The 27,034-nt window shown below is 38.7% G+C and overlaps 1 protein-coding gene across 1 annotated transcript; it reads left to right on the forward strand.

Moving 5' to 3' along the window:
• The first annotated feature begins 4,941 nt into the window (after positions 1 to 4,941).
• Positions 4,942 to 26,989, forward strand: LOC138812406 (vomeronasal type-1 receptor 1-like). Its single transcript, XM_070000359.1, has 3 exons — positions 4,942 to 5,167; positions 26,358 to 26,599; positions 26,822 to 26,989. The coding sequence occupies exons 1-3, from the start codon at positions 4,942 to 4,944 to the stop codon at positions 26,987 to 26,989; spliced, it is 636 nt and encodes a 211-aa protein (XP_069856460.1).
• The last annotated feature ends 45 nt before the right edge of the window (positions 26,990 to 27,034 follow it).

The following is a 27,034-nucleotide window of genomic DNA, read 5'->3' on the forward strand; positions in this document are numbered from 1 at the left end:
TGTGTCTGTCTGTCTGTCTCTCTCTCCCTGTTAAAGAAATGGAAAGGAAAGGGAAAGAAATAGGCAGGACTCAGTTCTCAACAGGCTAGGAACAATCAGGGCTGCAGCCTTCCTACAGATATGGAGGTTATATCAGGAGGTGGTTTCAGAGTTAGGCTTTGGTGCAGTCTGAGCAAGGAGAGAGAGGTTACTTGAGTTCAGTTCAGAGGAGGTGACTGCAGGATCAGGCAGACAATAGGGTGAGTATCGTGGTACTTGACTCCTTTATCCAAGGTCTCAAACTTTTAAAAAAAATTTAAAAATAATTTTATTGAGATTAAGTGATTACATGAATTTCACAAATTTCACAATATTGTGAAAAGATGATAGTTAAAATCACAAACACTTTTTAACCTTCACAAGGCAAATTGTCATTATCATGGTCTATAATGTTTGTGAATTCTATAAGCTTTGAAAATACAACTATTCCCTCCACATAATATGTACATTTCTTTCCTTTTGCTTAGTATAAGCTGTTCCCTCTTTCCCTCTCATTCCCTCCCTCCCATCGCTGTCCTTGAGTTGCTTAGTTCATTTTCATCAATGACCACTGCTGCTGATGGGCCCCTCTGTTGTATTGTTTCCTGTTTCCCTCTGATTCTGTGCCTGCCTCCTAGCTTCCCTCAGATGTGTGTGGACGCGTGCATGCACACGCGCACACACACACACACACACACACACACACACACACACACACACACACACACACCATATGTGAGGTCAAGAACATAGAGACATAGAGTCATTTAGAAATGATTGATGACAATGGGAGGTTACTTATACATCACTCACAGGCACATTGCACTTCGACTTGGGGAGAGAGAGAGAGAGAGAGAGAGAGAGAGAGAGAGAGAGAGAGAGAGAGAGAGAGAGAGAGAGAAGAGAGATATAGATATCTATTCAGATAGATAGATAGATAGATAGATAGATAGATAGATAGATAGATAGATAGATAGATAGATAGACAGATAGATAGTTATATCCATCTATCTATAAATTGCCTTGCCAGTCCTGAGGCTTCAACGCACAACCTGGGTGCTGTACATGAGTCCCTTTAAGTTGGAGAACAGTGCTTTACCATTTGAGGACCACTCTACTTCTGGCTTTTTAAAATTCTGTCAGTCATCTGCCTGAACTCTGGGCCTGGGGGCTGTCCATCAGCTCTTCAGCTCAAGGCTAGTTCTCTACCACTTGAGACACAGCATCACTTCTGGCTTTTTCTGCTTATGTGGTGCTGAGGAATCAAACCCAGGGCCTCATGTGTGCAAGGCAAGTTCTCTACCACTGAGCCTCCCTCTCAGCCCCTTGGCTTTTTTTTAGTAATTTATTTTAGATAAGAGTCTTATGGACTTTCCTGCCTGGGCTGGCTTCAAACCACAATGCTCATATCTGAGCCTCCTGACTACCTAGGATTACAGGCATGAGTGACTGGCACCAATATTTCTTTAACTTTTGTCTTTTAAAAAAAACATAGTGGTTGGCTAAGGAAACAAATTGCATCTTGGAGACAACAGAAAAAAGAAAACCTAAAAATTCACCAAAACGATTTGCTCAGTTTCACACTCTTATACAATAGACTTCCTGCTCCTCTATTGACTTCTAATGAGATCATCTTCAAAAATTTCCCCAAGTTCTCTGGACTTCCCTCACCGTAGGACACATCTGTTCTAAAAGGTCAAGGAAGTTCAGTGGTGCTCATCAGTATCCACAATTCTCCACAGTTTGTCATGGGGAAACAATGTTCCCCCCACATACAGTGTCACCGCACTTCCAGGTGACATGATTAGCACACCCACAGAAGAGATGAGATCACATAGTCCTGAGCCTTTATCTTTGGGCTCCATGGCTGAGCACACATGCTGTGACCACTGCCTCTGCTCCTCTGTCCTGACAGCCAATTCCTACTGGGTAAGCAGCTAATCTTCTCAGGTCAGTGACAGTAGTCAATGGAACTCATCAAGAAAATGCAGAAGTAACTTCTCTGTAAAATGTGTGTGCTGTTTGGGGTTAGAATGAGGTACCCGTCTTGTATTTTAGGAGAAATGTTAAGTGAGAGTCACAGGCCTGTTTTCTGCCTCAGTTAGAAGTCTTGATGCAACTCCACATTTCTTCGTATCCTGAAGACCATACAGCTTTGTGGGCTCAGGGGTAGAGCATTCTTGGCTGAAATGATTTAATATACCTGTGTACTTTGTTGTCATGAGTAATGTCTCAATGTGATTTCTGATTTCATTAAAAAATGTCATATTACTTGAAGAAAAAGATTGTAAGAGATTGTGAAAAGGAATATTTTGTGAGATGACAAATCATGATATGAATGGAAGAAGCTAGTCAATGTTAATTTTAAATGCCTTGGCTTGTCAATCACATGCCAGCCATTTCCCTTTGCCTTCTCTTTTCCCTTGCACTTACTTAAGGAGATTCTTTTTTTTCTTTCTGTCAGTCATGGGACTTGAACTCAGGGCCTGGACATTGTCCCTGAGCTTTTTTGCTCAAGCCTAGTGCTCTAACATTTGAGCCACCGGACCATTTCCAGTGTTCCTGGTGGTTATTGGGAGGTAAAAGTTTCCTGAACTTTCTTGACACTGTTGGATTCAACCCTCAATCCTCACATCTTAGTCTTTTGAGTTGCTATGATTACAGCCATGAGGCTTGGGCATCTAGCTTAGGGCATTCTTCAAATGAAATTTTTTTAACAAAAATCTCTATTTCATGGGCAAATTTATCTATATCCACGACCAGGAGGCACGTAATGTAATCCTTTCTGCATGGTGGATAACTTTTTAGGATCAGAGAGATGGAGAGCCCTAGTTGTCCATGAGTCACCAAAGAGTCTGGAACATTAAGTTTTGTGGATTTGTCTGCTCAGGCTGGCTTCAAACTGCAAACTTTAGCTATAAGGCTCCTGAGTGTCTAAGATTACAGGCATTAGTCATCAGCACCTGGCTTCTTTGGATTTCTTTTCTGATGTTGCTCGAGTAATTCAGACTGTACTTCTTTGCTAATAAACTAACAAAATCCACCTTTTACAAATTGAAATTCATGCAATTTTTGTGTTTCCTTCTCCGTGTACAGTGTGTCTCTGTTGTTTTTAATGATGTTATGGCTATATTAAGCTCTTATCTGTTTCTTTCTATGTTTCTTATAATTGTGTTGTTTTAAATTTTTTAACTGTTTTTAATCTAAGATATTCTCTTTTATTATAAGAAAGAATTCTCCTTCTCTGGCTTACACCTATAATCTAGCTACCCAGTTGGCTGAGATATGAGGATCCTGGTTGAAAGCCAGCCCAGACAAAAATTCCATGAGATTCTTATTTCCAATTCACTATGCGAAAACCACAGTGAACTTTGGCTGCAAGTGGGAGAGCTAAAATGAGCTCAGAGATGACACTCAGACCCCACCAGTGGAGGAACAAAAAGAGAAAAAATGTTCCTAATACACAAGATGTTAGCTGATGCCTCACCATTCTATGAAATATTTGTGTATATTAGTAATCATGCTATTAATTCAAATAAAATTTCATGTAATTCTTTTTTGTCTTTATGGGGCTTGAATTTATGTCCTGGACACTGCCCAAAGAGTCTTTGTTTGCCAGGCTAGGTCCCTACCATGTCAGTCATGCCTGCACTTCTGGCTTCTCATTAGTTTAATGCAGTGTATGGGAACTAAGTTGTGATAAACAGAGGAACCAAATTTTGAAGAGCCAAATGCTGGTGACCACAGATGGACCCCTGTCCCAAAGACCTGCAGGCCCTTGAATACACTTCACACTGTTAGAAAACTGAGCCGTGAGAGCAGCACAGGAAAGACACAACTAAGAAAACAGTACCAACAAACCAGATCAACTCTAATACTGAGCTGACGTGGGACACCATGGTTCCTTGAGGAGAGCCAGGAGAATGAGGCTGGGCTTCATCACACTTCAGCTGGTTCGCCCTTCCATAGGATCAGGTTCATGGGGGAGGGTCCCAGGGAGCAACAGAATCTCTGATGTGAAAGGCACAGGACTGACTGACTGGTCCAGTAATGTATTTTCCAGTCCTGGCACTGCCCCTAGGAATTCAGGCCTTTCATCACCTGTCCCCTGTGTGTGGGACTTCACCTTCTCCCATCATGAAGACAAGATGGCGCTATGAAACCTAAGTCCCTACTATTCCCCACATGGCTAAAATGGTGCTATTTATACAGAATACCATTATTTCAAATGGTGATCAGGGTCTCACAGACCTCTTGCATGGGCTGGCTTGAACTGTGATCATCTGATCTCAGCTTCCTGATCCCCTATGACTACCTGCCTTGCTAGCATTCTGTTTTTGTTTTTGTTTTTAAAGGTCATGGGGCTTGACCTAAGGTCTGGGTGTTCTGTGAGCTTTTTTACTCAAGGCTAGTGCTCGACTACTTGGAGTCACAGCACTGTTTTCAGTTTTGGAGTGGTTAATTGGAGATAAGAGTATTATGGTTCTTTCTCCCAGGAATGGCATTGAACTGTAATTCTGAGATCTTCAATTATGATCCTCATATCTCAGCCTTCTGAGTAGATAGGATAACACACAGCAGTAACAGAACTCAGCTAGCTGTAATATTTATAGTTTTGGAGTTTTTTTGGTCAGTCATGGGGATTGAATGCTGATCCTGGGCTCTATCCCTTTGTTACTCAACTCAAGGCGATTGCTCTAACCCTTGAGGCACATTACCACTTCCAGTTTTCTAGTGATTTACTGGAGATAAGAGTCTCACAGACTTTCTTGCCTGGGCTGGCTATGAACCAAGATCGTCAGATCTCAGCCTTCTGAGTAGGTAGGATGACAGGCGTGAGCCACCTCTCCCAGATAGATGTTTGTTTTAATGTTAGATTTTGTCTCACAATAAACTCATTTATTTCTGAGATGTTTAAATGACATGAAAATGGGGATTGCCTTCCTTACTCAGACTGCAGTAGGGATCCTGGGGAACTCCTGTCTCCTTTGTTTTTATGGCTATACCCAATTCACTGGACAGAAGGTGAGGCCCATAGACCCCATCCTGATCCATCTGGTCTTTGCCACCAACTTTGTTGTTTTATCCAGAGGGATCCCTCAGACTATGGCAGGTTTTGGATGCAAGTACTTCCTGGATGATGCTGCATGTAAAGTCGTTTTGTATTTCTACAGAGTAGCCAGAGGGGTTTCTCTTATTTTTTTATTTTGAAAAAAACTGTACAGAGGGGTTACACTCACATGGGCAAGGTAATGAGTACATTTCTTATCAATCATTGTAGCCTCCACCTTTATTTCCCCTTTCCATCCCTTCCCATCCTCTCCTGCCCCTGTACCCAATCCTCCTCCGCCCCCCTCCCACCAAAGTTGTAAACTTCCTGTTTCCCACATAATGACTTGTACATCTCATTGTTTCAATGGATCCACCTGTATCCCTATTTAAACGATTTGGTTTTTTCCCTTCCCTTTCACAAATTATACCAACCAGAGGGGTTTCTCTTAATGCCACCTGCCTTCTGAGTGGCTTCTTGGTCTAAAAGCTTTGTACTAGAAAATCTTGGTGGAAGGTCAATAGTAGATTCCCCAAGTGCTTCAGATTCTGTGGTTCCCTTTTCTGGATCCTGCAGATCCTGGTAAATGTTTATGTGCCTCTGACAGTGATTGGCCCAAAATACAAACAAATTGTCACTGTGTACATGCGTTATAGATACTGCTCCCTAGGCCCATCAGTACCCTTTGCAATGTTATTACATGTCTTTTTATGTGTTGCATTGGTATTATGTGCTTGGTTATCAGATGTGGGCCAGTGGTTCCATGGTCCTTGTCCTGCACAGACACAAGCAGAGGGTCTGGCAAATTCACAGCTGCATTCACCCCATGACCTGACCATAAGGCCAGGGTCATGCACACCATCCTGTTCTTGGTGAGCATGTTCATCTCCTTCTACTGCCTCTCTGCCATTTTCACTCTTTGTGTTGGTCTAAATACAATACCAGATTGTGTGGATGCACACGTCTATGTTCCTGGGTGTGTGTTTCTCAGTCCTGAGCCCTTTTGTGCTCATCAGCAGAGACACTCGTATTACTCAGGTGTCTTATTTCTACACTAAAGAATATTATCAAGCTGAACAGGTGTTTTATTTCTACACTAAAGAATATCATCAAGCTGATTGTTCACTCATGTGTAATACTAGCTACTTAGGAGGGTGAGATCTGAGTATCACGGTTGAAAGCCAGCCCGAGAGCCTGGGAGACTCTTATCTCCAATGAACCAACAGAAAACTAGAAGCAGCAATGCGGCTCAAGTGGTAGATTGCTAGCCTTGATCTGAAGAGCTCAGGTACATTGTCCAGATCCAGACTTCAAGACCCATGACAGATAAAAAGAAAAATCATAATTCGATACATCAGCTTTTATACTTGGTTTCATAGTTTTTCTTTGCAACACTGGCATTTAGACTCTATGCTGTGTTCTCCCTAGTCTGGGGCTGTACTGCTAGAGACATGCTCTAGTTCTTGTTTACTCTGGTTGATGTTGAGATATAGCCTTGTTTTTTTACCCAGATTATCCCACCCTGTAATACTCCTCTAATGTGTTTCTTCAAGTGTCGAGGACGAGAGATGGTAGTCTAGATGCTGAGAGTTTTTTGGTTGAGCTAATATCTTCGGAAATCTTATTGTCCAGATTCACCTATAACTGCAACCGTCTCAATCTCAGCCTCACACCAGGATGCCATGACAGGTGTACACCACGACACCCAACTAGTACTTGAGATGGGGTCTTACTGTTTACCTTGGTTGACCTTGAACTTGAAACCTCTTGATTCAACCTTACAGGCTATACAACTGCATACATATTGGATCAATGTTTTGTTTAAGTTATTATTATTAGCTTTAGTAGTAGCAGTAGTATAATCATTATTTGTGATTCATTAGGTTTGGACTCAGGGACTGAGTGCTATCCCTGAGCTCCTTTGCTCAAGGCTAGCACAATACTCTTTTTGTTTTTATTGTGAAAATACTGTACAGAGAGGTTACAATTACATGGGCAAGATAATGAGTACATTTCTTATCAAGCATTGTAGCCTCCTTCTTTGTTTACCCTTCCTCTCCCTTCCCACCCCCCACCACCCTCCACCCAATCCTCCTCCTCTGCCCACCAAAGTTGTAAAGTTCGTTTTCAACATAATGACTTGTACATCTCATTGTTTCACCGGTATCCCTCTTTAAATGATTTATTTTTTCCTTCCCCTCCACAAATTATACCAACATCAAATACAGTGAAAGCAGGAGTTATACCATGGGGGAGGGACATGCAAAGCAACAAAGAAATAATCTTATAAATGTGTTAGAAAAAATCGCATGAAAGAAAAAAAACATTTCAATACATATCTTTGGGTTCATTTCCCTAACATCAACTTATCTGACCTTTTCTGCATGACTCAGACATATACTAGTTATTAGCAAAGTACTCTTTTGAACCACAGCTCCATTTTGGTTTTCCCAGGAGTAACTAAAAATAAGAGTATCTCAACTTTCCTGTTGAGCTGGCTTTGAACTGTGGTTTCAGATGTCATACTCCTGAGTATCTAGGTTTACAGGCATAAGCCACCAAGGACCAGTATAATGTTTTTTTAAAAAATGTTTAAATGATAACATAAGTTATTCTGTAAGAATCCGTGTGAAACTGACAAAATGAGTGCCATGGGAGTATATCAGTAGTGGCATACTAGCCTACATGGAACCCTGAGTTTGTTGCCTGAACTGAAATAAAATAGAGTTATAGAAAATTTCAATGTAGTTATTATGGCCTAATGACCTTTCACTGTTAGTTTAGTAAGCAAATAAGGAATAAGGAAAGTTACAATAATTAACAGTAACAAAGAAAGCAGAGAATACATATTTCCACACTAGTTATAGTCCTTACATTTAAGTTTTCTTCATTAACTGTTAAATTGTGATAAGCTAAAAAGTATTATGCATTTGAAAAAAGTTTCACAAGTATTGATTGTATTAAATTACTATAGAGTGTTTATCTCATTGTGGTAATTCAAATGTAAGCAAACAACATTATGTATATGTGTGTGTGTGTGCGTGTGTGTGTGTATGTGTGGGCTTTTCTCTTTTTTTATTGTGAAAATACAATAGAGAGGGGTTACAATTACATGGGCAAGGTAATGAGTACATTTCTTTATCAAGCATTGTTACCTGCTCCTTTGTTTCCCCTTCCAATCACTCCCCCCCCCCGTCCATCCTGTTCATTTTTTGACATAACACCTTATAAATCTCATTGTTGCAATGGGTCCAACTGTATCCCTATTTAAACCATTTGTTTTTTCCCTTCTCCTCCACAAATTATACCAATATCAAATACAGAGAAAAACAGGGGTTATTGCGACGGACCAGCTCGGCCGGAGCACTGGGACCGACGGGACAGGGATCTCGGGATAGGTGGGTAAAGGAGTCGGCGAAGTGACAAACAGACACAGACTCAAAAGAGTTGTATCTGAGTGTATCTTTATTGAGGAGAATTAACATTTTTATACAGTGTGTGATTGTGACATAGATTCTTTGTTTATTTAAGCACGTAATCAATTTTTTAAAAGGCAAAGCATTGATGAATTACATGAAAATTAATGACTATTCCACCAACTGTTTAAGCTAAGTGGTGTGAAACAAGTCTAGCATATTGTTTAATAGAATACGTCATCTATTTAGCCTTTTTTATGTTTAATAATTAACAAACCTAAGACAGGGCTGTACTTACATTATACTCTTTTTAATTTTATCCAACTAATTTCATCTTTATAAGCTCCTGTATAAGGAAATGGCTTTTGGTTGGTTCAGGAAATATGTTACTAACTTTATATTTTGTGTAAAAACACCATCTATTCCCTATAATGTAAGTTGGACTAAACTTAATCATAACTGTTGGGAGAATCTTTCTTTTTCTTTTATAATCAGAGGTCCCTTCTTTTTAGAACTCTCTAAACTACTGGAATAACTCTTTCTAACTTAGTTTAGTTCATTGATTTTGTCTATTAGACATATCTAGAAATTTTAAGTCTTTATAATTACTATTTATGAGCTGTAAAACCGCTTGTGAAGTTGTAGGAGTTTTTGGAGGCAACGTCACATCAGATGATAGATTGATTGGGGGATTGCCCACATTTAATCTTTGGCCTTAGTCTTTATTACTTTAGAGAAGCCATCTCTATTGGACTGGAAAAATACAACATGCTCTGTTCACGGATCAATGGAAAAATAGTCAAAATGAGAATAAAGACAACGAATGTACAGCCAAGAAGAATATAGTAAGAATAAAGGTAGAGGCTATAAAGGTGTAGCCAAGTGTATGGGAAGCCTTGAACCAACACCCCCTTCCTGGGGGCATGCTTCCTTGAAGCTCTTTGTCCAACACAATCTCTCACGCAGACTCCGCAGAAGGTGGCGTGGCACCCATTGGTCACAGAAAGATGTCCACTCAGCTGGAAATACCAGGAACCACTGGAAATGAAGAAACTTAAGTGTTTGACCTTGTTTCTCTGGCCAGAGACTATTCATTGAACTTGTAGTCCCTTATTTTGTTGTCGAGGTCAAATCAGTCCATCTGTCCACCACAGACAGTTTTATGGAAGTGCTCCGCCCACCTGCTCTGGCTTCTCTTTGCTGAACCCAGCTAAGGACTCTTTGTAGACACATCTTCATGGCTGCTTTGCCTGCTGTGATCTCTGTTCCTTTTTAAACGCTTGCTTCGGCAGCTTCCTCTCCATTGTGCCTCTCGGACTGGGTTCCCATGGTGGTTGGATACTGAGCTGCTTGTTAGAGGAGGAAACAAGAGTTGTACACAATGGCAGGCCTGAATTGGCCTGGAGGCAGGACAGACGCTCTCCCAGGTGGGACTTGTCAGGGCACAGGGCAGGCATCCTGGCACTGGGCCCTGGGTCACTGTGGTGAGCAGCAGTCACACTGGAACTTCTCTTTCTCAGAGAACAACGGGTTAATTTTGACCAGATTGTCTTTTTTTTAGGGAATCCAGTTCTCCACCAACTCCTGGGGGATGCCTGGGGCTTGAGTCTATGCCAGGCTCCACTCCTGTCCAAAACCTTTTATTCCAAAAGTTTCAACCAAGTGTACGTGGCGTGGCATTTCTTCCCTTTTTATTTTTTAATTGAAGCTCGTGAATGTCTTGGCGCACAGAAGAGACAGATTTAAAGATCAGGCGGAAAATGATTGGAAATATAAGAATAAGAATTAAGAGAATTGATCCGACAATTGCAATTATAATTATTATATGAATCCAATCCAGAGGATTGAGGGCCTCCAAGTTATGTTTAAGTGACTCTGTCAAAGACTGTAAGTTTTTTACATCTAAATGAACTTTACTAACTGTTGTAATTTTGTCCTGTAAAGCCTCTATATCATGAGAAATATCGTTATCTTTTTAAACTCCTAACAGATGTTTTTTGGTGGCATTCCAATTAAAAGAAGAGTTATATTTTAAAGGAGTAACACAGATATAATTAAAACTAGCATGACATTTAACTGAAAGTTGTATTTTTAAATTTTGAACTTTCTGACCTATAGCCAGAACTGCTTTTTTCAGAGCATTTATTTTTATTTTTAACTTTTTATCTATAATTTGTTGTTTTGTTAGGGCTAATGTAACATTTTTGTTTAAATCATTAACAAAATGAGCAGTATTTACTTTATTTACTAAGGCTGTTGTGGAAATTACTAAAGAGGTAATTATTGTTATTAAAGCACTTATTTTTAAAATCAAGGCTGTAACAAAGTGTTTTGGCCGCAACATAACATCCAAAGTTTTTAACATTTGTAAAGCAGAATTTTTAAACCAAGGATTATTTTGTAAATCTACAGGTAACAATACATACGAAGGTCTTTTTAATATAAAAATTATAGAATATGTTTTATCCAAAGAAGAAGACAATTAGTAAAAATACAATTTTTATAACTAATATAGTATGATTTTTTTTGATTAATAATGATTATATTATCTGGTTTTCCAGCTAAAATCCCCATAGGATAACCCACACATGTTCTTACCCCAATTGTAGTACTCTTAGTTTCTTTCGGCTTTTTTAATAAAATCATGTTTGTTGTTGTAAAAAGTTTGAACAAAGCCGGCTGAACACCCGTTTTATTGTGTAAAGGGGAATGACTCACCAAAATGGGAGCCACCCACCCTGGAGTGAACCATCTTTTTAAAGGTTCCCCGTATGTATTAGGAACATAGCCATTAAACTTTTGTGAATTTTGTTTTAAGTAGGTAGTATAATCATAATCGGGATTAGCAATAGAAAAATCAAAAATACTATCTGGTGTCCCATAAGGTTGTAATAAAGAGGCCTTTTGAAATCCACATTCCAACCATTTTGGTGAGGTAATTAATGTATCCCAAAATTGATCTTTGTCATGATATTTTTGTAAACAGTTATCTAAATGTATATTTTTCTTGGAAATAACAAAGGATTCATTATACGTATGAAAGCCTAATGTCATCATACCAATTTTCCATATCAGTCTTTTTTTGAACTTTTTATCACGAAATCGATCAGGGGTGTCACACATCAATCCTTTTTTGAACTTTTTATTATTGGATTGATCAGGGGCATCAGTCAAAAATGTTCTATAATTTATAGGCAAACACCCAGGGAGATTTTTTTTTGATAGCGTTATACAAATTGGAGTGGTATCTGTCATTTTTTTATAGTTAATTGTTTGAGAGGTCATATGAAAATTAGAATAGTCCTCCAACCCTCCTAGCAGGTCACTATTATTTGTCATTACTTTTATTATATCCTCATCCCCCCATCCCACGGGATGTAGAAGAGGAGGATTAGGAACATATGCCCAGTATTGTTCTCCTGAAACAGACAGTGTCTGTACAGACATAATAGTAAGCATAGCAAGAAACATATTTTTAACAGTGATAGTCTTTTCTGTAGAAACAACAATCTCCTCTGAAGAATGGGTGAGCTTCTTAATTTGTCCCCAGGTTGGTGATTGGACTTTTTTTATTGTCTTTGCCTGTTGAAGAGAAGGGTGAAGCCTTTTAAGCTTTTGTATTGTCTTTTTTTGTTTTGTTTTGTTTTCTTGGTTTTTGTTATTATTGTAGGGGCGCACGAGTCGGTCAGGAATCCAGATAGGTGACTCGGCATTTTGTGGAAACACACATGCATACCCTCTTCCCGAGGTGATTAATATATTAGGTCCTTTCCATGTGTCTGTAAGCAAATCTTTTCATTTAACTTTTGGATGAACTTTCAATCCAATTTCGCCCCAATGTTTTTGTATAGGTGTAAGATTTTGTTCATTAGTATTAAGGTGATTTATTATAAATAAAGCATGTTGTAATGCTTGATGGGGGGAGTAATATTGATTGGTTTTTTTTTGTCTCTGTAACTGGATTTTTAGTATTTGGTGACTTTTTTAATTATTGTTTGACCTTGAGGGTTATAAGGAATTCCTGTAATATGTTCTATATTCCACATTACACAAAATTTTTTAAAGGCTTGTGATGTATAAGCAGGTGTATTATCAGTTTTTAGTCTTTTGGGAAGCCCCATAACTTGAAAGTAAGTCATTAGATGTTGTATAACATCTTTTACTGCTTTTCCTGTACGAGCTGAAGCATGTATTACGTGAGAAAAGGTATCTACTGTTACATGTACATAAGACAATTTTCCAAATTTTGGGATGTGAGTAACGTCCATTTGTCAGAGAACCTGAGGTTTAAGCCCTCGAGGATTAACTCCTAATTTTAATGGGTGGTATACATCTGGACAATAATCACAATTTTTTACAATTTGTCTAGCCTGTTCTTTAGTTAAGTTAAACATTTTTTTTAAGGCTAATGTATTTTGATGATGCATTGTATGACTCTTTTGTGTTACTTTTAATGTATTACAGATGATGGTTTCTTTAGTTAATAAATCAGCCATCATATTTCCAAATGTAAGAGGACCTGGTAAATTTGTATGTCCTCTTATATGTCCAATAAATATTTTTTTAAGTTGAATTAATTTTTGTAACTGTTGTAACAAGTCTATAATTTTTGATTGTCCTGATAAAAGAGCTGTTTCTATAGCTGGAAATAAGTTAACCACATACTTAGAATCTGTGTAAATATTAAGCTGTTGGGGAAATGTGGTTAAGGCTAAAATTACAGCAATAATTTTTGCCTGTTGTGTTGATATATCAGATGCCCTTTTAATAATAGGGGGGTGGTCTGGAATGTATACCACTGAAGTTCCATTTGAGGACCCATCAGTAAAAACTGTTAGAGCATCTTTTAAAGGTGTTGTGGTTACCACTAATGGAAAAATAATTTTTACTTCTTCCACAAATTTTAATATAGGATGTTGAGGAACATGAAATTTTATTTGTCCTGTATAATTTAATAATGCTAATCCCCAATTATCATCATTTTGTAATAATATTTTTAATTGTTGTTTATTATAAGGTATAATTATATTATGTATTTTTTTTTCCAAATAACTCTCGGGATCGACTCCTTGCCTTGACAATAAGTTGACTGCACAAGTATATATAAGAAGCTATCATTTTTGTTTGAGTGTGAGGCAAGTGAAGCCATTTCAGAACTCCATCTTGTCACAAACATCCAGTAGGAGTATAGGATGTCTTTAATATTATAAAATCCCAATCTTTATTATAGTCCAATTGGACCACTTTTGTTTGTTGTAACTTTTTTTCCACCATTGAAATTTTTTTTAACATTATTGGAGTCAATTGTCTCTTAGATTTAGGATTAGAATCCCCTTTTAGGGCTTTAAACAATGGGTGTAATTCTCCTGTGGTAATTTTTAAATAGGGTCTAACCCAATTTATATTTTCTAATAATTTTTGAAAATCATTTAATGTTTTTAATTTATCTAGCCTAATACTCATTTTTTGTGACATGATGTAATCATCATGTATTATTTTTCCTAAATAATTTAAAGGTTTATTATGTTGAATTTTATCTGGAGCAATAAGCAAACCAAAGTTGGTTAATTGTTCAATCATATGTTTTAAAATTTGTTCTGTTAAATGTTTACTTTCAGCAGCTATTAATATATCATCTATATAATGAATAATATAAGCATTAGAAAACTCTTCCCTAGTTTTTTGTAAAGCTTTATCCACAAATTTTTGACATAATGTAGGAGAATTTTTTATGTCTTGTGGCAAGACCTTCCACTGATATCTCTGTCAGGGCCTTTTCAAATTACATGAGGGCACACTAAATGTAAATCTTTGAGAATCATTAGGATCCAATTTTATTGTAAAAAAGCAATCTTGTAAATCAATAACTATTATATAATGTCCTTTAGGAACAGCCACAGGAGATGGAAGTCCTGGCTGAAGAGCCCCCATGTCATGCATGGTGTTATTAATGGCTCTGAGGTCTTGTAACAACCTCCATTTCCCAGATTTCTTTTTAATTACAAAAATTGGAGTATTCCAAGGACTATTGGATTCCTCTAAATGTCCTTTTTGTAATTGTTCATTTACCAATTGTTCTACAGCCTGTATCTTTTCTTGTGTTAGGAGCCACTGATCAACCCACACAGGCTGATCATTTTTTTATGATATTGTATCAGCAAACTTTTTATCAGTGGCCCCTATGAAAAATTTTGTACACTAAAAGAATCTGAAGTAACTAATTTTAATTCCATGTTTTGTATAATGTCTCTGCCCCATAATGTAAAGGGCAAAGAAGATATGATATAAGGTTGAAAGTTTCCAAATCTATTTTTACACTCCCACTTTAAAATTTTTGAACTTTGGGCAACATTGTTAGCCATACCCAATCCCATTAATGTAGATTCTGTCTTCATAATTGGCCAAGATGAGGGCCAGTCTTTTCCTGCAATGCATGTTCGGTCTGTCCCGGTATCCAAAAGACCTTTAATAGGTTTTCCATCTACTTTTATAGTTTTCATGGGTCGATCCTTAGAAATAGATTGTACCCAGGCCACAGTTTCTGTGGAACCGAAACCTCCTGTGCCTCGATCTTGTTTTAGGATTTGTTTTGGAATATTTAAAATTAAGATTTGAGCTATTTTTTGATTTTTATGTATTTGTATATTTTTTTTTAAAGACCTTACCATTACTTTAATTTTCCCTTGATAATCTGCATCAACTACTCCTGGTAATACCTCAAAATTTTTCTTATAATTTGAGCTTCTACCAATTATCAAGCCCACAGTTCCTTTAATTAAAGGATCATGAACTTGAGTGTCTATTAGCTGAACACCATCCATGATAGAGATAATGTAATCTCTTTTTGTTGCCAGATCTAACCCTGCATTTCCTGGAGTAGCTCTTGGCAAATCCCATACTGTAAAAGGAGGAGCCAAGGGATTTAATGGAACTGATCCCTTAGGGGAATTTTGTGTAACAGTAGGTGTTTCCCCTCTTTCATTTACGGGGCTGAGGGAGCGCCCCTCTTCCCGTTTTTTGTCTCCTTTTCTTCTGTTGTTAGGGGAGTTTTATCCTTATGATATTTTGATCTACACTCATTTTTCCAATGATTGTCTTTCTTACATCGTGGACAAAGTCCAGGCGCTTTACCCTTCTTACTGTTACTAAGTTTATTTTGCTTTTGTTGACAATCTTTACTCATGTGTCCTGACTGGCCACATGAGAAACAGACCCCATTTCCGGCCTGGGGTCGTGTCTTATGTAATTTTTGTACATAAGCACTGAATGGTTCTCCTTTCATTGTTGCAGCATATGCCATTCCTTGAATGACTGTTGGTGAGGCATCTATGCATGCTTTAACATAATCTTGTAATGATCCCGTCTTTCTTATGGGTCTTATGAGTTCTTTACATAGTGAGTTTGTATTTTCCCATGCCAATTGTTTGAGCAATAGCTCTATTCCTTTAGAGGGGGGAAGCATTCTTTGCAAGGCTTCTTCTAATCTAGCCACAAATTTTTCATATGGCTCATCTAGTTTTTGCTGAATACCAGCTAAAACTGTGGTTTTGTCTTCAGCTGGTGGTAACCTTTTCCAGGCTGCTATTGCTAATTTTGATATTTTAATAAGCATTTTTTTAGATATATCTGTTTGACTAGAGGGAGTAGTATATTCACCTCTTCCCATCAACATGCCCATGGTTGGTTTAGTGCCTCCCCTTTTAACAATTGATTTTTGTACTATTTTTCTAGCTCCATCCTCATAATCAGTTCTCCACAAGATATATTGTCCTGGGCTGAGAACAGATTTTGTGGTTTGGAACCAGTCATAAGGCGTTAACCACATGCTTCCTACCATGTCTAAAATTTGAAGAGTATAAGGAGAAGATGGTCCCATAGTCTTGACAGCTGTTTGAAGCTCCTTAAGAGTCTTTAGTGGAAGAGGCTCCCAATCAGGAGGAGCATCATCATACAAAACTACTGGAAAGCAAAAAGATGGATCACCTTGCTGACGAGCCTCTTGTATTGCTCCCATAAATCCTGGAGCTAAAGCTCTGGGGTGAGCTCTATTTCTTACTTCCTTGTTAAAGGGACGAGGGGCAGAAGGAGTAGAGGGAAACACCATAGGACCTCTTTTTATTTTATTTTTCCTAAAACAATCCTCTCCTTCATCATAATCAAATTGCCCTTCATATGTTTCCCAACAAGTAACGTTATCTTTATAGCAATCATCATCAGGTAAAGCGTCTAACAAATTGACACCACCTCCTGCCTCATCCTTGTTTATAGTATTATAATTTTTGTCATTTTTCCCTTTACCAGATGTTAAAGGGGCAGTCTCATCATTATTTTTAGACTGAGCTTGTTTAGCTAAGAGTTCCATCTCGGTCTCATCTGTAAGCATGTCCTTAACCTGTAACCAAATTGAAAAAGCAGGTGGGGGGACTTCTTCAGGGCCATGTTTTTTATAGTACCTTTTTATTTTCACTCCAACCTTCTTCCAGTCTTGCAGAGACAAGCTTCCCTCCTCAGGAAACCAGGGTGAAACCCTTAAAACAAACTCATAAAACTCCACAAGAGCCTTCTTAGAAACATGATTACCCCTACTTTCCAACATACGTTTTAGCACAGAGAGAAATAATTCCTTATTTCTTGACTGGGAATGCCCCATGATTTTAAATACCTGCTCGTCTTCTTATCCTGATCAGCCTTTATCAGGGAGCCTGCAGCGCTCTGACGAGGTCCTATCCTTTGCCTGAAAAATAATGAGAGAAAGAGGAGAGACAGCTTACCTTCCCGAGAACTGTCTGTACAGCTTCAAGCTGCATGTGGTTTCGGGCCCCACGTTGGGCGCCACCTGCGACGGACCAGCTCGGCCGGAGCACTGGGACCGACGGGACAGGGATCTCGGGATAGGTGGGTAAAGGAGTCGGCGAAGTGACAAACAGACACAGACTCAAAAGAGTTGCATCTGAGTGTATCTTTATTGAGGAGAATTAACATTTTTATACAGTGTGTGATTGTGACATAGATTCTTTGTTTATTTAAGCACGTAATCATTTTTTTAAAAGGCAAAGCATTGATGAATTACATGAAAATTAATGACTATTCCACCAACTGTTTAAGCTAAGTGGTGTGAAACAAGTCTAGCATATTGTTTAATAGAATACGTCATCTATTTAGCCTTTTTTATGTTTAATAATTAACAAACCTAAGACAGGGCTGTACTTACATTATACTCTTTTTAATTTTATCCAACTAATTTCATCTTTATAAGCTCCTGTATAAGGAAATGGCTTTTGGTTGGTTCAGGAAATATGTTACTAACTTTATATTTTGTGTGAAAACACCATCTATTCCCTATAATGTAAGTTGGACTAAACTTAATCATAACTGTTGGGAGAATCTTTCTTTTTCTTTTATAATCAGAGGTCCCTTCTTTTTAGAACTCTCTAAACTACTGGAATAACTCTTTCTAACTTAGTTTAGTTCATTGATTTTGTCTATTAGACATATCTAGAAATTTTAAGTCTTTATAATTACTATTTATGAGCTGTAAAACCGCTTGTGAAGTTGTAGGAGTTTTTGGAGGCAACGTCACATCAGATGATAGATTGATTGGGGGATTGCCCACATTTAATCTTTGGCCTTAGTCTTTATTACTTTAGAGAAGCCATCTCTATTGGACTGGAAAAATACAACATGCTCTGTTCACGGATCAATGAAAAAATAGTCAAAATGAAAATAAAGACAACGAATGTACAGCCAAGAAGAATATAGTAAGAATAAAGGTAGAGGCTATAAAGGTGTAGCCAAGTGTATGGGAAGCCTTAAACCAACACCCCCTTCCTGGGGGCATGCTTCCTTAAAGCTCTTTGTCCAACACAATCTCTCACGCAGACTCCGCAGAAGGTGGCGTGGCACCCATTGGTCACAGAAAGATGTCCACTCAGCTGGAAATACCAGGAACCACTGGAAATGAAGAAACTTAAGTGTTTGACCTTGTTTCTCTGGCCAGAGACTATTCATTGAACTTGTAGTCCCTTATTTTGTTGTCGAGGTCAAATCAGTCCATCTGTCCACCACAGGCAGTTTTATAGAAGTGCTCCGCCCACCTGCTCTGGCTTCTCTTTGCTGAACCCAGCTAAGGACTCCTTGTAGACACATCTTCATGGCTGCTTTGCTTGTTGTGATCTCTGTTCCTTTTTAAACGCTTGCTTCGGCAGCTTCCTCTCCATTGTGCCTCTCGGACTGGGTTCCCATGGTGGTTGGATACTGAGCTGCTTGTTAGAGGAGAAAACAAGAGTTGTACACAATGGCAGGCCTGAATTGGCCTGGAGGCAGGACAGACGCTCTCCCAGGTGGGACTTGTCAGGGCACAGGGCAGGCATCCTGCCACTGGGCCCTGGGTCACTGTGGTGAGCAACAGTCACACTGGAACTTCTCTTTCTCAGAGAACAACGGGTTAATTTTGACCAGATTGTCTTTTTTTTAGGGAATCCAGTTCTCCACCAACTCCTGGGGGATGCCTGGGGCTTGAGTCTATGCCAGGCTCCACTCCTGTCCAAAACCTTTTATTCCAAAAGTTTCAACCAAGTGTACGTGGCGTGGCAGGTTATACCGTGGGGAAGGGACATAGAAAGCAACAAACAAATATCTTATAAATATGTTAGAAACAATAACATGAAAGAAAAAAACATTTGTGTCCTTATCTTGTGGTTGATTTCACCTAAAATCAACTTATCTGATCGTTTCTGCTTGTCTCAGACATATACTAGTTATTGCAAATAAGGGACATCATGGAACCTATGTTTCATTGGGGCTGGCTTACTTCACTTTATATAATTTTTTCCAAGTTTTTCCATGTCCTAACAAATTGGGCAATGTCATTCTTTCTGAGGGAGGCATGGAATTCCATTGTGTATATATACCACATTTCCTTGATCCATTCATCTACTGAGAGGCATCTGGGCTGGTTCCATATCTTAGCTATGGTAAATAATGCTGCAATAAACATAGTTGTGCTGGTAGCATCAGTGTGGTCTTGTTTGAGATCATTTGGGTAAATGGCCAAAAGTGGGATTGCTGGGTCCTAGGGGAGCTCTATGTAGAGACTTTTGAGGAAACTCCATACTACATTCCAAAGTGATTGAACAAATTTACACTCCACCAACAATGCAGTAAGGTTCCCTCCTGTCCACATCCGCTCCAACATCTGTTGTTATTAGAGATCTTGATTCTAGCCATTCTAACTGGCATGGGATGTTTTCTCAATGTTGTTTTGATTTGCATTTCTTTTATGGCTAGGGAGGTTGTGCCTTTCTTCATGTGTCTATTGGCGATCCTTTTTTCCTCTTCAGAGAAGTTTCTCTTTAAGTCTTTAGCCCACTTATTTATTGGGCAGTTGTTTCTTTCAAGATTTGTTGTTGGGGGATTTATTTTTTTGAGTTCCAGGTATATTTTAGATATGAGACCCTTGTCTGGTGTATGGCTAGTGAAGATCTTCTCCCAGTCCGTGGGCTTTCTATTGATCTTTCTAGGTATGTCCTTTGCCATCCAGAAACTCTGCAATTTCATGCAATCCCATTTGTCCAACCTTTCTTTGATTTGTTGTGTTTCAGGGTCTCTATTAAGAAAATTTCTGCCTGTGCCAAGGAGAACTAGAGTTTCTCCTATTCCTTCCTGTAATGTTTTCACAGTGTGTGAATTGACTCTGAGGTCTTTGATCTATTTGGAGTTGATTCTGTTTCAGGGTGATATATAAGGATCTAGCTTTAGTTTTCTACAAGTGATTAACCAATTTTGCCAGCACCATTTACTGAAGAAGCTATCTTTCTTCCATTCTATTTTTTTAGCTCCCTTATCAATGATTAGATTGCTAGAGGAGTGTGGGGTCATTTCTGAGGTTTCAATTTTCTTACATTGGTCCTGAGGTCTGTTCTTGTGCCAGTACCAAGCTGTTTTGATTACTATGGCTTTGTACTAGAGTTTGAAATTTGGTATTGATATTCCTCCAGCACTGTTCTTTTTTTGTTTTTGTTCTTTTTATTATGAGAATACCACACAGAGGAGTTACAATTACATGGGCAAGATAACGCGTACATTTCTTATCAAGTATTGTTGCCTTCTGGTTGTTTCCCCTTCCCATCCCTTTCCATACTTCTCCCCTCCCCCCACCTCATCCTCTCCCTAACCCCCACCAAAGTTGTTAAGTTCGTTTTTCGACATAACAACTTGTACATCTCAATGTTGCAATGGGTCCACCAGTATCCCTAGTTAAACGATTTGTTTTTTTCAATTCTCCTCCACAAATTATACCAATATGAAATACAGTGAAAGTATAGGTTATACTGTGGGGAAGGGATATACAAAGCAACATAGAAATCATCTTATAAATATGATAGAAACAATTGCATGAAAGGAAAAAAACAAAAAACCTTTGAATACTTATCTTGAAGTTCATTCCTCTAACACCAACTTATCTGACCTTTTCTGCTAGACTCACACATATACTAGTTTTTGAAAATAAGGGAAATCATGGGACCAATGTTTCTTGGGGCCTGGCTTACTTCACTTAATATAATTTTGTCCAAGTCTTTCCATTTCCTAACAAATGGGGCAATGTCACTCTTTTTGATGGAGGCATAGAATTCCATTGTGAACATATACCACTTTTTCTTGACCCATTCATCTACTGAGGGGGATCTGGGTTAGTTCCATAACTTAGCTATGGTAAATAATGCTGCAATAAACAGTCGTGCTGGTAGCTTTGGTGTGGTCTTGTTTGTGAACATTTGGATAAATGCCCAAAAGTGGGATTGTTGGGTCATAGGGTAGCTCTATGTGGAGTCTTTTGAGGAACCTCCATACTGCTTTCCAAAATTGTTTGGAAAGTTTACATTCCCACCAACAATGCAGTAAGGTTCCCTTCTGTCCCCATTCCCTCCAGCATCAGTTGTTATTAGAGTTCTTGATTATAGCCATTCTAACTGGGATGAGGTAGTACCTCAATGTTATTTTGATTTGCATTTCTTTTATTACTAGAGAGGTTGAGCATTTCTTCATGTGTCTATTGGCCATCCTTCTTTCTTCTTCAGAAAAGTCTCTCTTTAATTCTTTAGCCCACTTATTTATTGGGCAATTGTTTCTTTGAAGATTTGTTTTTGGGGGATTTGATTTTTTAAGTTCCAGGTATATTTTAGATATGAGACCCTTGTCTGGTGTATGGCTAATAAAGATCTTCTCCCAATGCATGGGCTTTCGATTGATCTTGATAGCTATGTCCTTTGCCATGCAGAAGCTCTGCAATTTCATGCAATCCCATTTGTCCAACCTTTCTTTGATTTGTTGTGTTTCTGGGTCTCTATTAAGAAAACTTCGGCCTGTGCCAAGGAGACCTAGGGTTTCTCCTATTCCATCCTGTAATGTTTTCAGAGTGTCTGCTTTGACTCCGAGGTCTTTGATCCATTTGGAATTGATTCTGGTACAAGGTGATATATAAGTATCTAGCTTTAGTTTTCTACAAGTAGTTAACCGGTTTTGGAAGCACCATTTACTGAAGAGGCTGTCTTTCTTCCATTCTATTCTTTTAGCTTCCTTACCAAGATTAGATGCCTATAGGACTTTAGTTTTATTTCTGGGTTTTCAAGTCTATTCCATTGGTCCTGAGGTCTGTTCTTGTGCCAATACCAAGCTGTTTTGATTACTATGGCTTTGTAGTAGAGTTTGAAATTTGGTATTGATATTCCTCCAGCACGATTCTTTCTGTTAAAGATAGTTTTTGCTGTTCATGGTCTTTTATTGTTCCATATGAATTTTTGGATTGCCTCTTCTATTTCCTTTTTTTTAATTTAATTTTATTTTTTTGTGAACATACTGTACAGAGGGGTTACAATTACATGGGCAGGATAATGCGTACATTTCTTATCAAGCATTGCAGCCTCCTCCTTTGTTTACCCTTCACATCCCTTCCCAGCCTCCCCCCCTACGCCCCCACCCAATCATCCCCCCACCCCCGCACCAACGTTGTAAAGCTCGTTTTCGACATGACAACTTGTACTTCTCATTGTTGCAACAGGTCCACTTGTATCCTTAAACGACTTGTTTTTCCCCATCTCCTCCCCAAGTTATGCTGACATCAAATATAGTGAAAGCAGGGGTTATACTGTCGGGGAGGGACATACAAAGCAACAAAGAGATAATCTTATAAATGCTTTAGAAACAAATGCATGAAAGAAAAATTTAAAATACATATCTAAGGGTTCATTTTCCTAACATCACATTATCTGACCTTTTCTGCTTGACTCATACATATACTGGATATTGCAAATATGGAAAACCATGGGACTTATGTTTCTTTGGGCCTGGCTTACTTCACTTAATATAATTTTTTCCAAGTTTTTCCATTTCCTAACAAATGGGGCAATGTCATTCTTTCTGATAGAGGCCACTTTCTAAGTTCTGTTTTGATTTCCTTTTTCAGGTTTTTAAAGTTTTCGTCATAGAGGTCCTTCACTTCTTTGGTTAAGTTAATTCTTAGGTATTTATTTTTCGTGGGTCTATTAGGAATGGAGTTGCTTTCCTCTTTTCAGCCACACTTTTCTCATTGTTGGCATATTGAAAAGCCATTGATTTTTGAGGGTTAATTTTATACCCTCCTACTTTGCCAAAGTTTTGAATCAGCTTGAGTAATTTGGGAGCAGAGTCCATGGGATTCTTTAAATACAAGATCATGTCATCTGCAAAGAGGGAGAAGTTTACTTCATCTTTCCCTATTTGGATCCCCTATATGTTTGCATGTTGTCTTATTGCTTTAGCTAGGCATTCTAATACTAGATTGAAGAGCAGTGGAGAGAGTGGGCATCCTTGTCTCAATCCTGAGTTTACAGGAAGTGGCTTTAGTTTTTCACCATTGAGTATAATATTGGCTGTAGCTTTGTCATATATAGCCTTTATTGTATTGAAGAAGGTTCCGTGGACTCCTAGTTTTTCCAGAACCTTCAACATAAAGGGGTGTTGGATCTTGTCACATGCCTTATGTTAATTGATTTGCGTGTATTCAGCCAGCTTTGCATTCCTGAAATGAATCTTGTTTGATCGTGGTGTATGATTTTTTGGATGAATTGTTGAAGTCGATTGGCCAAAATTTTGTTGAGAAGTTTTGCATCAATGTTCATCAAAGAAATGGATCTATAGATGTCTTTGGTTTATGAGTCCCTGCCTGGTTGGGGGTTATTATAACTTCTTAGAATGAATTTGGTAGTGAACTTTCTCTTTCAATATCATTGAATATTTGAAGGAGTATTGGTGTGAGTTCTGGTGTGAATGCCTTGTAGAATTCCTCTGTAAAACGATCTGGTCCTGGGCTTTTATTAGATGGGAGGTCTCTTATTCCTGTTTTTATTTCAATGCTTGATATGGGCCTGTTAAGATGGTTTAACTCATCTTGGTTTAGTTTTGGCATGTGGATATTTTCTAGGAAAAGGTCCATTTTTGCCAAGTTCTCAAACTTATTAGCATAAAGGTTTGAGAAGTATTCCCTTATAATATTCTGAATCTTGGTTGTTTCTGTGGTGATGTTTCCATTCTCATCTCGGAGTTTATTTATTTGGGTGTGTTCTCTTCTTTTTCTGATAAGGTTTTCTAAGGGTCTGTCCATTTTGTTAATTTTTTCGAAGAACCACCACTTTGTTTTGTTTATTCTTTCTATGGTTTTTTTTGGATTCTAATTCATTTAATTCTGATTTAATTTTAATTATTTCTTTCCATCTACTCGATTGGTTTTTATCTTGCTGCTCTTTTTCAAGGAGGCTCAGATGTCTCATTAAATTGTTGTTTTCAAATCTCTCCAATTTGTTGATGTAGAAACTCAGAGCTATAAACTTGCCTCTGAGTTCCCTTTGCTGTGTCTCAAAGGAGCTGGTAGTTACTGTGTTCATTTTTGTTGAATATCATGAACATTTGAATTTCCTTTCTAATCTCTTCCATGACCCACTTGTGATTCAACAGTGTGTTGTTCATCCTCCATGTGTTACAGGACTTTCTTCGGTGGCTTTTTGTGTTCTAATTTTATTCCTTTGTAGTCTGAGAAAATGCAAGGTAGAACTTCAATGTTTCTGAATTTGGACAAGTTTGCTTTGTGACCTAAAATGTGGTCTATTTTGGAAAATATACCATGTGCTGCTGAAAAAACGTGTGTTCTGATACTGCTGGGTGAAATATTCAGTAGATGTCTGTTAAATCTAATTGATCTATGCAGTTGTTAAGATCTGGGCTTTTTCTGTTGAGTTTTTGCCAACTTGATCTATGTAGTGTGGATAATGGTGTGTTTAAGTTCCCTACAATTAATGTCTTTAGATAAATGTGAGATTTGAGGGAAAGTATTGTTTTTTGGATGAATTTGGGTGCTGCGGTGTTTGGCAAATAGAGGTTTAGAATTCTAATACCCTCCTGAAGGAGAGATCCCTTAATTAGTATGTAGCAACCTTTTTTTTTTTTTAATCTCTTCTCATTAATTTTTATTTAAAGTCTATTTTATCTGATATTAGGATTGCAACTCCTGCCTGTTTAAGGACGCCAAATGCTAGGTGGATTTTGTTCCAGCATTTCACCTTCAAAATGTGTTTATTTTTATGAGTAAGGTGTGACTCCTGAAGGTAGCAGACGTTGGTTGATGTCTCCCCATTGTATCAAGTATTTGTGTGTATCACTAAGCATGCTCTTAAATAACATTTCATGGAATTGTTTTGTTGTTATTGTTGTTGGTCCTGGGGCTTGACCTCAGGATCTAGCCACTGTGCATTAGCTTTTTTGCCCAAAGCTAGCACTCTACCACTGCAATATGGCACAACTTCTGGCTTTTTTGTAGCTTAATGTGTGGTAAGGGAACTCAGTCATGAGAAACAGAGAAGCTACATTTTGAGAGGTTGACTAGGGAGTCTTATTGGAGAGCTGACGAATGCAGGTAGACTTGTGTCACAAAGACCTGCAGCCCCTCAAATACACTTTACAACTTCAGAAAAGAGGCATGGAATAGGAGACAGAGCTGAAAAACAACATCAACAAACCAGAGCAGCTCCAATGGAGAGTTGAAATGGGATGCCATGGTGACCAGAGGAAAGCAGGAGCCGGAGACATGGCATAATGGAGCCAGAGCTGGTCCAGGCCTAGAGAGGGTCAGGGTCATGGGGTAGTGTCATGGGGGATCAAGGGTCAAGTTCAAGGCATCATACTGACAGGTCTAGGATCTATTTTCCAAGTCCATGTTACTGCCTCTAGGAAGTCAGGCCCTCATTATCTGTGTGTGGGAATTCACTTTCCCCCAAAACCAAGACAACATGGTGCCAGTGACCACTTTAGCAACATGTTGACCCAATGTCTTGATTTCAGGGGATGAGACTCTCACAGATCACCTGCCTAGGCTGGCTTGAATGTGATCCTCAGAACTCAGCTTCCTGCATTGCAAGGATTAGTGCTACATGGCATGGATAGCTTTTTTTTATTGCCAAGTGTCTTGAACTAAAGCCTGGTGCAATGTGAAGCCTACTGCTCTACCACTTCCAGCCAAAGCACTGGTTCTGATTTTGAGTGGTTAGTTGAAGGTAAGAGTGTGAAGGGAATTTTCTGGCTGGGCTGGCTTCGTCTAACCACAATTCTCAGATCTAGAATCATGATGCTCAGATCTCAGCCTCCTGAGTAGCTAGAATTAAAGGTCTGAGTCACCAGTGCCCAGCTAGCTAGCATGGTCATAGTTATTTGTTTATTTTCATGTATTTTTGTCTCACAATAAAATGAATTCTTTCCTAGACACAAGCCAACATGGAGATGAGGGTTGTCTTCCTCATTGAGAGTACAGCTGGGATCCTGGGGAACTCCTCTCTTTTTTGCTTTTATAGCTACACTATACTTTTATAGCTACTCACTGGATGGACAGAAGATGAAGCCCACAGACCCTATCTGCCACCATCTGGTCTTTGCCAACAACTTGGTTGTTTTATCCAGGGGAATCCCTAAGATAATGGCAAGATTTGGATGGAAGTACTTCCTGGATGATGCCCCATGTAAAGTTGTTTTGTATTTCAACAGAGTAGCTAGAGGGGTTTTTCTTAATACCACCTGCCTTCTGAGTGGCTTTCAGGTCTCAAAGCTTTGCACTAGAAATGCTTGGTGGAAGATCACTACTAGATTTCCCAAGTGCTTTGTATTCTGTGGTTCCCTTTTCTGGATCCTGCAGCTCCTTGTAAATGTTTCTGTGCCTCTGAGAGTGATTGGCTCAAGACACAAATGAAATATTACTGTGAGTATGCATCATAGATACTGAACCTCAGGCCAACCACAATCCTTTACAACTTCATTACAGGTAGCCTTATTCTCTTCCATTGATGTTATGTGTTTAGTTTTCATGATGTGGGCCAGTGGCTCCATGGTCCTTGTCCGACACAGACACATGCAGAAGGTCCAACACATTCACAGCCTCATTCCCTCTGGAAGATCTGACCCCGAGGCCAGGGCACGTGTACCATCCTGACCCTGGTGAGAATGTTCATCTCCTTCTACTACCTCTCTGCCGTTT

The sequence above is a fragment of the Dipodomys merriami genome, unplaced genomic scaffold (genome assembly GCF_024711535.1).
Source record: "Dipodomys merriami isolate MVZ:Mamm:240054 unplaced genomic scaffold, mDipMer1.0.p SCAF_57, whole genome shotgun sequence".
Classification (NCBI taxonomy): domain Eukaryota; kingdom Metazoa; phylum Chordata; class Mammalia; order Rodentia; family Heteromyidae; genus Dipodomys; species Dipodomys merriami.

Bases quoted from the DNA above. Each gene is read 5' to 3' on its own strand.
- LOC138812406 (XM_070000359.1), top strand. From the start codon at position 4,942: ATGAAAATGGGGATTGCCTTCCTTACTCAGACTGCAGTAGGGATCCTG. The intron at 5,168-26,357 runs GTAAAGTCGTTT...TTGCTTTTATAG, and splicing joins CTTCCTGGATGATGCTGCAT to CTACACTATACTTTTATAGC. The intron at 26,600-26,821 runs GTCTCAAAGCTT...ACTTCATTACAG, and splicing joins GCCTTCTGAGTGGCTTTCAG to GTAGCCTTATTCTCTTCCAT.